Source organism: Siphateles boraxobius, unplaced genomic scaffold (assembly GCF_051911475.1).
Source record: "Siphateles boraxobius isolate OS27281-9 unplaced genomic scaffold, OSU_SipBor_1 7, whole genome shotgun sequence".
In the NCBI taxonomy this organism is placed as follows: Eukaryota; Metazoa; Chordata; class Actinopteri; order Cypriniformes; family Leuciscidae; genus Siphateles; species Siphateles boraxobius.
In genome coordinates, this window is record NW_027509197.1 from 21,937,894 (window position 1) to 21,950,833 (window position 12,940).

The following is a 12,940-nucleotide window of genomic DNA, read 5'->3' on the forward strand; positions in this document are numbered from 1 at the left end:
TGTAGAACACCAGCACTGGGAGAGTCTTCCTGAAGAACACCGACACACTCGCTCGTTGTAGGCAACAGCACTCTCAGAGACATCAAACGATCGGCTCAGAAGCGAAAGGCAACTAGTGCGTGCATCCACTTCCGTATTTATACCCGCGCCGCGGGGGCGGAGTGTGTGATGCGAATCACGCACGCCAATTACATTGGCTCGTTCAATAGTACTCGAAGATGATAGGCTCCCTAGCGTGATCCCATTTCAGTCGCGTCGACTACGTCCGACGTTATCGACTGAAAGGGAACTGCTAGCTAGCTACTCAAAATAAACTAGCAATATATTCAGTCAGCATATTTGTATTTGATCTGTGTGAATTACAGAAATATAAGACTTGCTAGACCTACATATAGCTACCAAGCAATCTTTCCACAAGGATAGATTGATTTTATTTTTGTGACTTGTGACTTGTGCATATCTTGATGAGAAATGATGCAGAGTAGGTGTGTGTGTGTGTGTGTGTGTGTGTGTGTGTGTGTGTGTGTGTGTGTGTGTGTGTGTGTGTGGGCGCGCGCGTGTGTGTGTGTGTGTGTGTGTGTGTTTGTGTGTTGTACTTGTAGTAGTAAATAGAGAGAATGGGAGAAGGAAGTTTGTGTGAGGTGGACCTGGTCACCACAGACCCAACTCTTCTCAGCTGTTGCTACTGTCATATGCTGCACTGTCTCTTCATGTGGCACATTATGTTTGGCACACTGTATGGGTCACTATATATCATAACAAGGTAATACAATGTGTAATCAAGTGATGACTGATTAACAGTAATGGAAATGCTAAATGTCCTAATTCCTGTTGATACTATAAAATTGCAAAGTAAATGCTCTTAACCTTGCAGTTTTTCACATATCATGTAATACTCAATTTCTCCATTTCTTTGCACAAAACTCTCCAGAAAGGGCTATTTAATGTTTTTTTTCTCAAAAAAAAAATCACACGGGGGGAGATGGGGGGGGGGGGGCATGCCCCCGGACCCCCCTAGGGTGAGCACCCCCACATAATAAATCCCAACTTAACCCCTGGGTTTATGTCAGTTTCTATGGCATAAACCTTAAAGTCTTGTCCAATAAAAATAAAGAACATTTCTTATTTATTCTAATCATTATGTTATAATTAATTATTCTGAATAAATAGCAGGATTATTCTTGTCTAATCTTGGTGGAACATGTCTCTATTGAGTAATGCATAGTTATTTTATTTTAAAGCAGTAAGCAAGCCCTTCTATCAAACTTTCTAAACAAAAATGGTCCTAATATATAATTAATATAAACCAGACCAGCAAGAATGTAGAAATAGAAATATTTAATACAAAATGAGAAACATTCAGTTAAGACATTGCAGTCACAAGGGACACTTTATGCACCAAGTCTGTGGCTTTAGAAACATGTTCTGGTGCAAATCCATCTAAATTTGATGGCCGCTGTTACATGATGAAACAGGAGGTATCACAGCTCATCTCTGACCTACAGTATACAAAAACAATTAGAAATGTTTGAAATGATCCAGGATTAATGCATTGCAGACTTAAAGAATTCATATAAAGATTTTATCAGAGTAATCTGCTGATCAGTACAAGTCATAAAGTGTATTGCCCTCATAAATCCAGTTTGTCTGCTTTATGAAATGACAATAAATCCATCAGATACTTAATTATCTCTACTGGTACACCATTATACCATATGGTGGTTAACTGTTGCTACCTTACAACTTTTATAGTCCCTGTCGTTTCTTAACATAAATATTTTATTTTATAGTGTTAAAAAATGCAAAAGAGCTTAATTTGAATACATGTATGTATACATTCAATAAGGCTGCATTTATACTGCAAAATTGATGCCCAATTCCGATTTGCTGACTATATACGATTTTTTTTTACGACTACCTTACAACTTTTAAAAGTAACCCATATCCAATATCTGCATTTACACAACACTTAGTGAAACAACCAAGGTAGACATTAGGGATGTTCATTTTGTCCTTTTCCTTAACCGACATCCATTAACCGGTAACTGGCAAGATGTTAAATTATAATTAAATTAAAATGCATAAATCTGTGACCCATTAAAAATAACTAAATTTGTTGTCCAGGGGTTTAGTTTAACAGGCGCAAATAGCAGCATAAACACAAAGACGATTATTTTTTATGTTGATAATGGAATGCGAGTTAAGTACAAAGCCCATAATTTACACAATAAATAATAGTTAAGCATCCAAATATAGGCCTACCGTGAATATGGAAACATTTGGATTTGTGCCGAATGAGGTAGGCTACATGAGTCCAATGCCGGTTTCTGTTTAATTTTACCCTTAAATTAATATGTTTTTGCTTAACGTTTATATAGTTAGCCTACATTTATTTATTTTTCATTCTTGTTCTGTTCTGAATATCCGTTCAATTTAAAAGATGTTGTTGTGGAGTGAGGGAAACTAAAATTGCCTATTGTTAATGATTTCAATTTATTTACCTGTATACATTATTTCTGAATGTAAAAGCCAAATAAAATGTGACTTGTATCCAACTTGAGTTGACGTCATTCGCCACCGTGGCTTTTTCTATATTATACGACTCACATTGACAGGGGGATATCCGATCTGTCCGCTAACATGGCAGATGGAAATCCATGTATTTAATTCATATCAGATTTATTTCAACAAATGAATGAGGCCTAAAACCGATCTGAGAATATCGGAATCCCTGTGTTTTTTTTCCTGCTCACACATTCGCCGGTCATATCCGATCTGTGCCACATGAGAAGGAAAAAAATCAGAATTGGGTCACTTGAACCATGTAATGTAAAAGCGGCCAATGGATTTTGGTTATGATATTTTATTTTGATGGATTCCTAATAGACTATTGTGCAATGATGACTTTTAAGTATTAATCTGTACTATTGTGTAAAATAGGTTCATTACGAACAATGAATGTACACATTTTGGTGGTTTCTTTTAATACAACCAAGGACACACAGACCTGTTTTCTTGTGCAGTAACATGGGAAAAGTTCATCCTTTGGCTGCTCCACCAGCTCCATGCCATCTCTAACCTTGGGCTCAGTGATCTGCAGTTCAGCGTATTTCTAAAAACAAAAACCCAGAGCTAGATAAGTGCAGAAAATGCATCTGGTGTAGACCATTTCACTGGCAAAACAGAGCAGTAAAGATATATAATTTATTTCTCAATATGCAAGTTCAGCTACACAATTTGTTATTAATCCACCCAACCACACACCCTTTTTCATTGTCCTGGTAAAGCACTATTATTTTTATTTTTACTCTAAAATTTTAATTAGCTGCAACATCATCACACTAAACAAGCATCTTTATCTGCAGTACGAATCACATAAAATTCAAGTAGCCGCTGTGGTCTTGACCTCCAACACTTCCACACCTCAAACGCACACAGGTTTATTGCTGAGAAGTTCTTTGGTTATGGAAAACCATAAAGTGCTGAGGTTCATGACCTCAGGGATACTTGTGCTCAATGACTACTGTGAGCACTCAGGAAACTTGGGACCAGCTAAAAAATTATTTTTATTTTTAAAAATCTGATGAAAAAAAAAAAGGAAAATATTATATTTAGTGAGGTGAATGGCTTTACAGATATTTAGTTCTCAGTGTTAAAAAGGTCAAATAATAATACATTTTATTTGTCATGCACCTTTCTCAAACTCAAAATGTACATGCCAATACATGTCAACGGAACAAAATAACAAATCAAACAATACATAATACACATCAAAAATACATTATATGCATAACATTTTAAATATGCACAACAAAATGACTGTTAAAAATAAATGATTAGATATAAATCATATATATTTAAAAATCTTAATGTGTTAATTATTCAAATATTACTGCTGTTATTGTAATCATTACTAATTGTGTCCTTTGTTTTGAGAATATTGATATACAGAGTAAAGAAACAAAACCACCATTAATGATTACTGATTTAGAATCAGACTTTTTTTTTAGAATAAATGTGGTTTTTGTGGTTAATTTACTAGATATGAAGTTTCAGAACAATTCACAATTAGGAAATAATGGGGAACATATATCCAAGACTGAAAATGTATAAAGTAAATACCCAAAGCAGACCTTGAAAGATTGAATCTTACAGAAACACGCTCATGAGTCTTTATTACATGATAAAGGAAAGTGCTTCTAGTCATATTACCATAGTAAAATTACCCGCTTAATGTGTGTGCCATGCAGATGGCAATACGTGCACTATCTGATGTTGGCTTTCGAGTCCTTGAAAACATAAAACTTGGAAGAAGATTGAAGATCAAGAGAGGATAAGATATACACACTGATAAGTTCATAACATCAAAATAATGTGAGCAGAAGAAAAAGAGGAGTTAAAAAAACTAATTTAAATCAAATATACAACTTTTTAAGACCTGAAGAAATTAAAATACTGTACGCACATAAAGAACAAACGTACCCATTCTCAAAATACATTGTATTATATGTAATATGTAAACAGAACTCTGAATGGTTTTTTGAAAAATGTAAGTAGCCTACTGTTAAGAAACAGAAAGTAGTGCAGATACTTTGTTTACGGGACAGGGATGGGCAACTCCGGTCCTCGAGGGCCACTGTCCTGCAGAGTTTAGCTCCAACCCTGACAAAAAATATTTTTTAGTAATCCTGAAAACATTGATTAGCTTGTTCAGGTGTGTTTAATTGGGGTTGGAGGACAGTGGCCCTCGAGGACCGGAGTTGCCCATCCCTGGGTTAGAAGGTAACAGCTGCATTTCTGCTTTTCCTTAAGCACCATCTACTGTCAGAGAGTGAATGTGCATTTTCATTCAGTGCGTCTCCTTCACTCGTTCACAATTCTCATCCATGTTGCACTTGCTTGTATCAGATTGCGGATGCACACACAATGTTGTAAATTTTATTTAAAAATCTAGATAATTCGAAATTTGCCTTAATTCCCAAAGTACCCAATTTAAAAGCCTTGTGGCATAAATTGCTTGGCTTCGTTGCTGCCATTAGTTGTTGGCAACCATCTCAGAAATGGGTCATCTTCGAGATATTGAGTGTTAAATTAGCACTTCTGGGAGTTAAATTAGCACAAATTTTGCTTGAATTTTCCCACTCTCTTCTCTCAAGCAACTAATCCTCTCTTACTCATCTCTGTTGAAGTGTGCACTGTGATGTACTATGTAAAAAAAGACACTGTAAAGTTTCTTAATATTTAATGCTAAGCAGAAAAATACATTATTAAGACTTATTAATGCCGTGGAAACCCTGCATTCAACCAAGAGTCTGTAGTGTCAGCGAAACAACGACCTTTCCGCTCTTGGTGTAGTCATTGCCACAACAAATACACCAGAGCACTGAACTGAAGAAAGATATTCAGAACTGATAAAAAATATTACCTGGAAGAGTTTGAAGTAGTAACAGAATATACTGTCACCCATTAGATGGGTTCGTGCAAACTGCTGACCTGCCAGGGCAATTTTCTTCGCCTATAGGATAAAAAAAAAAAAAACAGAAAAGGTTGCAGGATTGTTTCTTCAGTTAACAATTGCTTCAATCAAGGGTTGACTGCAAACCCTTTCACCCGCATCTTACACTACTGAACAGCAACATAAGGCTGCATGTAAACCTTTTGCTTTTAAAACAGAAGAAGAATAACTTCAACATCTGTAATTCAAACAGATCTGTATGTATGTATGTGTCCAAGTATAATATGTATGTATACTATACTATAAATCTTAGAGCAACCATCCAGCCATATGCTTATTCATCCATTATATTACATGAACTAAATAATGTATATTATTATTAAACTATTGAAAACTAGTGTTGTGTCCTATTTTATAAAAGCAATATGCGACTCAAGGCCATGCCTTTTTTACCATGGTCAAGAGCGGTTTAGGTTCTCTGCTGTCTCTCATACCTAAAAACAAGGTAAAATAACTGCAATGCATGACCTTGATTCGAGATCTTTCAACATTTATTAAAAATATTAATAATCCTAATATGGTAATACCAGATAAAAAAAATGTCTGTGCTCCCAAAACTTTTAATACACATTATTTTGTGTTCAAATAAGGTTTGTGTGTAAATGGGGATGATTTACCTCCTCATCGTGGTCTCTAGCCCACTGGATCTTCTCCACAACGTCACTGAGGTCAGCTTTAAAGGGGATGTAGTGCACCCACGGCTGGAGTTGCTTGTAAAAGTGCTCATAATAGATGGAGTCGTGTTTTAACACCACACTGTCACCTGCAAGCAGATAAGGTAATCTGTATGCTGCGACCGTCCCGTCCACATTTATCTGGTACTTATACTGTTAAGGGAAACAAACAAAGTCACCTCAGTTAAAAAATAACACTACATGAAACATAAAAAAACCTATGCTGTGTGTATTGAAGTTATGTGCAATTCACGCACCTTAAAGAAGTCGAAAAAGGACACATGTTTGACGAGGGGCCCATAAAGGCTCTCATCATGTTTGAAAAAGAAGAAGTTGGTTAAGGCGGCATCGAGCATGGCAGGGTTCGCTCGTGCCAGTTTAACCAGCTCAAGACGCTCTTTCCTGCTGTCTCGCCCTCTCCAGAATGCTTTGCTCATCTTCTGCTCCCACGCTGGACCCGTGTGTCCCTGGATAGACATCATGTCCAGGCTCACTCTGCCACATAACAAAACGATCAAAGAACAAATATTTTATTCAGTCAGATTTCCTAATGTTATGTAATGATTCATGATTTTACTATACATAATGCTGAACTTTTCGATTATTTTTTCCCCTCATCACATTTTTTGTTGTAAAATTTGTGTAGGGGTAGAATAGATATTTTTCCCTAACATCAAATTAATTTATATCTTATAAAATAATTCACTCATTACCCATATCTGAGACCAATAGTGAAAATACTACCTTACTGCATTTTCTCATATTTTCTATGTTAAACATTTTCTTTGTACTCCATAAAAAGTTTCATGTTGTTCCATAAAAAGTTTAAAAAGAGTTACAATTCAGTTTTCTTTACCTGCCCATAGTCTCCAATACAGACTCGGTGAGGTCATAGGTTGGCATCACGATGTCTTGTGTGTCATTGGAGCCACACCATGAAAAGATTGGGCTGGGCTTCTCAGAGGCCCGTCTCTTTTCCAGGGGCCAGTCCCCCAAATTCACAAAAAACTCAATGTCTGGAAGCTTGACCTGGTCACACACAAAAGCATTGAATTCACTTCTTATTTCTCATTTCAGACATTTAACTTATAAAATACATAATATTCAAAAGTTATGGGTCTGTAAGAATTTTTGTTTTGTTTTACATTTTACAATTTAATTATACATTGTATACAATTTTAAATAACTGTTTTCTATTTTAGTAGAATACCATTTTTATTCTTAGGTGATAGATAGTTTAAAAGAACAGCGTTTATTTGATATATAATTCTATGGAAACATTATAAATGTATAAATGTGTTAATCAGTTGAATGTGTCCTTGCTGAATAAAAGTAGAATATACACAAAAACATTTGTATATGTACCCCAAACCTTTGAATGGTATTAGGTAGTGTATGAAAATATAAGTACTGAATACTACATAAAAGTCTTTTTCTTTGTAATACGTGCACAAATCCAATTTTTTTTGTGCATGCCTCCCACCGCTCTATGTTACAGTGCCATCTAACGGTTCTGAAGGTAAATGACTGAGAACATACTACATGACATGTTTATAAATAACATTATTATTACTTCACATAATTTATGTGCATACATTTTTTAGTTGCAGTATACTGGGCTAATACTCACTTTACGCGTGAAGGACAGAAGGAAGGCATCCATGAAGATCCTGAATCCGACATGTTCTCCATGTGTTTTTATATAAACCTACAGTAACAAAGCAAACAAAGGCACATGACATTATGAGACATATTTCAAACTTTGGCATCTACTTGCTTCTTTGTGTAGTAATAGGCCACAGAAAGATTGTATATGCACATTGAATGTGTTTATGTGTGTGTACCTGGTTGTTTTTGATGGTGTAGTGGCACAGGCTATGTCTCTTCCCGAAGCGCTGAAGGATCTCATGGGCATTACGATCTGGATCCACACTGGGAAAGATGGATAAATCACTCTCTATCTGAGAGAATGAGGCTGGACAGTGCATGTTCTTCTCCCATAATGCACCACTGGGTTCTGGGCAGTCACATGATTCGTGATACACTGCACCTGGGTAGTGCGAAATAGGTAAGACATTGTTCATCTCTGTATCGTGAAAGCAGACTTGATTCTTCTCTCACCTCTAAGCACATAAGGTGATTTCCCCACCAGCTTGTCTTTCAACAGAATCTGAATGTGCAGATCTGTGTAACTGGCATACATGCGGTACCGAACCAAAAATGATCCATCGTTCCGGTCTAAAATCTGGATCCAGATTCTGGCATAAGGGTCTGTTGGAGATGTAATTTTCACTTCGAATGTTTTCTCTCCAGGAGAAGTCGTGAAACTAAAGATAAGGACATACAAAATGTCAAAGACATTATTATTTGAGCCATGAGAGAATTAAACTGATGCCTTAAAATTAATTCATAAACAAAATGCTTTCACCGCTCTGGGCGAAAATCAAAGAAAGACCTGTCCTGGGAATTCACCAGGCTTTTGCTGTTTCATTTATCACATAACACAGTCTCTGCTACAATGCAGTCTAGAGACAAACATAGTCATAAAAGACTGACATAGACTAATCAATCACTACTAATTTGTCCTTTAGCAGATTTAGTCAAGCACTTACAACACACAATTTCCCTGATTAAATAATGGCTCCACAATGGTTCTTCATATCACTTTGGGATCAGCAGATAAGCCTATTTTTATGCTTTATATATGAGTAGTTTTTAGTTGATGCTTCATTATAGGTTCTTTAGACCTGCATATTAGTCTCTGGCTTCTTCAAGTGCAAGATAACTACAGAATAAGATGATCTAGATGAAACTCTGAAGGTTCTACTACTGTTTGATATAATTTTTGGTTCTAGTTGGAACTGAACAAATTTGAACTTTTTTTCAGACTAGTGGAAAGAACGCATTCAAAAGTGAAGTGTTTATTTTATAACATTTTATGTATATGCGTCTGTAGGCTACAGTACACATCTTTAAAGGCTGTTTTCTCATGCACTGAGCCAGAAATGGTCACTTCAGTAGTATTTACATACACCAAACTTTCCCATCTAATTCTGAAAGGGTTTTACATATAAGTCTGTTCATGTATCATTCGTCTGGTTTATATAACGTTTTATTATGATTTATATAACATTTTAACGTTTAACGTAAAAATGGACATGACGTTAAATTTCGACGGCTTTCGAACTTAAAACTTAAATTTTACAGTAGACCGACACTAAACACCATACCGCCCCATTATGGTCTATCTGCAGGACTCACTTTCGTCCGGTGGTGTCCACTGTCTGTATGAAGAAGAACCGAGCAGGAAGGACAATGTTTGTCTCCAGTCCAGCACCCCAGATCAAAGTTTTGCTCGCGCTGGGCGCCGCTGCTGCCTTTGATCTCCGCGTCATTAAAACGAGGCAAGGCATCAAGAGCAGTAAAAGTTTTCTCAACATGTTAATGTAGCGTGAGATCACTTTCAGTGGTGGATGCTTTGTGGATGCTAGTGCATCACCTCATCAGAATGACAACCCTCTTAAGAGCTCATAATAAAACATTGCTTAAAAATGCCCACATACTCACAGTCACCGAAATAACGTTACCAGCGGTTCGATGTGCAAACTAACCCACAGATACCCTCGTGAGAAAATCTCTGTAACAGACCCAATGCGCTCATGTGATTGGTCGTTTGCACCTTGCGTACGCTAATGACGCAATTTACTGGAAGCTGATTGGCTGTGTAATAGGAAGAGGAAAGACTTTTGCGCTATTCATCTTTTGTAGGCTACACAGCGGGTCCGTCAATCACAAATTATAATCTTATAACACGTACAAAAGTGACCACGGTATTGCTACTACAGCAAACCTGTGGTAAATCAGTATGATCCATCACAGTCATAAAAATACATTTTATTGACGAGATTCCATCAACAATGGCTTGTCACTCACTGCAGTAGGTCGGTCTACCATGGTAAATATTTAAAGGCGTATTATTACTACAGTTTTTTCAAATGGCTTACACACAATTTCTGAAACTATGGCTCCATTTCTTGAAACTCTACACACAAAACCACAAAACACACACACAACATGCAAAACATCAGACATCTGTTGCAAAAGCAAACACTTCATTCAAAACGATTTTAACTCTTCCAAAAATGGTGTTTTTACGTACTTACTCCCCAGACAGCAACATAGTCTCTGCTCACGTCTGGACTGTGTGGAATCCATACATACCAGATGTGGGCCGGAAGTGGGCCAACACTATGCTGCTGCCTGGGTCCACACACAAACATCAAATGATTAGCCAAAAACACACCAAACTAGACACAGATGTGAAAAATGTAAAACACTACAATCTTGTGCCTTTTGCTTGTTCAGTGTGCAGTGGAATTACAGGAGTTTGTCAAGTGCACATACACTGTATCAGTACTGATGAACTTTACACACGTATGGAGCTGAACTGAATCAATACTGAACTGACTTGAGCTTAATAATGACACTATTGGCTTGTTCGAACAGAATTAGAATTTGTTACTATGTGAAGTTGCTGTGAAACAATCTATTTTGTATCTTGTATGGATATATATATATATATATATATATATATATATATATATATATATATATATATACACACACTGAATATGCATACAAGTCAGAAAATCAAATTTATTTCTAAAGCGCTTTGTGTGTGTGTGTGCGTGTGTGTGTGTGTGTGTGTGTGTGTGTGTGTGTGTGTGTGTGTGTGTGTGTGTGTGTGTGTGTGTGTGTGTGTGTGTACACAGATAGATACAATGTAAACCCTAACACTCAAAATAATTAATAGGTTTAAGTAGGGCCAACTTAAATTATGTAAATTTGTTTTATCAAATGAACTTTTATGAGTATTTAGAACTTTCTTTTTCTTTTGAGTTCTTAAAACTGACACATTTTAAGTAAGTTGAATTGTTTCATTATAGCCCCTTTCACACAGCAAGTTGATCCCAATAAATTGCCAGAAAACCTTCTGTGTGAATTCTAACACGACCCGGGATTGATGCCGGGATCGATGCCGGGTTGGGGACCTAGTAACATTGCCGTGTTCAGTCCCGGAACGCCCGCTGTGTGAACAAAAGCCGTAATCAATGCCGTGTCGTAATGATGGCGCTGAAGCCGGGATCGTTCGCCAGCGTGAAACGGTACATAATGCCCTAGTTTATGATCGAATCAGAGAAAAAAAATGCACAAGCGTGGTTTCTTGAGAGAGAAAAAGCAGCTCATAAGCAAACTATAGACACTGCTGAGACATTACATGTCACATCAATGTCACGTGTCTACGGGATTTTTACGGGTTGTGTGTGAATGGGTTACCATCATCGTGACGAGTGGATCATGAGCTTGGTTTGAGAACAGTGTAATTAAGTCTACATGTTTTAAATTGTTGTTGTAATTTATCAAGTGCTATGCTAATGCTACCAAAGCATTGAGTCACCAATTAGTAAGGTAGCTTTTTTTTAATTAGCTGGTTAAAGTTAGCCAAGTTTCTACAACTAAAAATATTTAAATTGAGATTACATGATAAGTATAAAGGTCCCATATTGTCAAAACTGAAATTTCCTGGCTTTTTTCATGATAACAGAGGTATGAAACTAACATATAAGTTTCAAAATAGTTTTTTTTTTTCATGCATAATCAGGTGTTCAAAGCATTTTCTACTGGTTGAGAGAGGGATTACTGCAGTAAATTGACTTAGGATGGTCTATTTTACTGTCATTAGTGAATAGTGTAGAATAGAATAGCTAATAACATTCTACGTTCTTATAACCAGGAAATAACGTTAATACAACGTTTATATAACGGGACAATTTAACGTTCTAATGACGTTTGAATGATGTTCTTATAACCAAGCAAGAACGTTAATACAACGTTTATATAACGGGACAATTTAACGTTCTAATGACGTTTGAATGATGTTCTTATAACCAAGCAAGAACGTTAATACAACGTTTATATAACGGGAGAATTGAACGTTCTTATAACGTTTTGAATAAATTTCTTACAACCAAGAAATAACGTTAATACAACGTCTAAAAACTGGACGTTTTGAATGTTCCTAGAACATTCAGAAATAACGTTTTTATAACTTAATGGGAACGTTATGAAAACGTTCTTATAACCTAAAATTGTTAGCTGGGGAAGAGGAAAGATTCGCGATTGCACTGAACACCTTTTAAGTGCAGGATTCTCTGAGTGAGCCCAGATAAAATAGACCAACGTGAGCAGCATATATCTGAGAGCGCGGCACATTATATTCAGCGCACGAGCAGAGAGATTCACACTTGCGCATTATATTAATGTACTTTCGCGCTACAATAATGCGCTCTCGACATTTGACAGGAAAATAACACAGAACCATAGTTCTGCAGCATCCATCTTCCCTGTAACCTAACACCAGAGCACTGCTGTTTACCCATAGACAGTAAAAGAAAACTGCTGTTTACCCTCGCCTTGCAGTCGCTGCTTAGAAGTGCAACATTGTAAAGGGTCCGTCTGAAACAGGGTCGGGCGGCGCAGCGTAATGTTCGTTCCGAACGTTGTGTAATTAAATACATCGGTATGGCGGTATATTAAAAATTAATATCATAACAAAAATATACACCGGTTTTCGGTATGAACCGGTATACCGCCCAGCACTAGTCTACACCCCCACCAATGGTGGGTCACTCAGAAAACGACGGGCCAATCAGAAGAGAGGCTCATGAATATTAAGTACACAGGCCAAAAT

At 36.8% G+C, this 12,940-nt stretch overlaps 1 protein-coding gene across 1 annotated transcript; it reads right to left on the bottom strand.

Moving 5' to 3' along the window:
• Positions 1-1,321: 1,321 nt before the first annotated feature.
• poglut2 (protein O-glucosyltransferase 2) lies at positions 1,322-9,833 on the bottom strand. The gene is made up of 10 exons (XM_077216039.1): positions 9,451-9,833; positions 8,311-8,516; positions 8,034-8,239; positions 7,820-7,897; positions 7,046-7,218; positions 6,447-6,684; positions 6,133-6,342; positions 5,426-5,515; positions 3,008-3,112; positions 1,322-1,499 (listed from the first exon to the last, which is right to left on the bottom strand). Exons 1-10 carry the CDS (start codon positions 9,627-9,629, stop codon positions 1,482-1,484), a joined length of 1,503 nt encoding a protein of 500 aa, XP_077072154.1. The 5' UTR covers positions 9,630-9,833; the 3' UTR covers positions 1,322-1,481.
• Between the last annotated feature and the right edge of the window lie 3,107 nt (positions 9,834-12,940).

What these genes read in the sequence shown, in the direction of transcription:
- poglut2 (XM_077216039.1), bottom strand. Translation starts at nt 9,629, where the DNA reads ATGTTGAGAAAACTTTTACTGCTCTTGATGCCTTGCCTCGTTTTAATG. An exon ending in GTGGACACCACCGGACGAAA is followed by an intron (nt 8,517 to 9,450) that starts GTGAGTCCTGCA and finishes CCTTATCTTTAG; the next exon opens with TTTCACGACTTCTCCTGGAG. An exon ending in ACACCATCAAAAACAACCAG is followed by an intron (nt 7,898 to 8,033) that starts GTACACACACAT and finishes TTGTTACTGTAG; the next exon opens with GTTTATATAAAAACACATGG.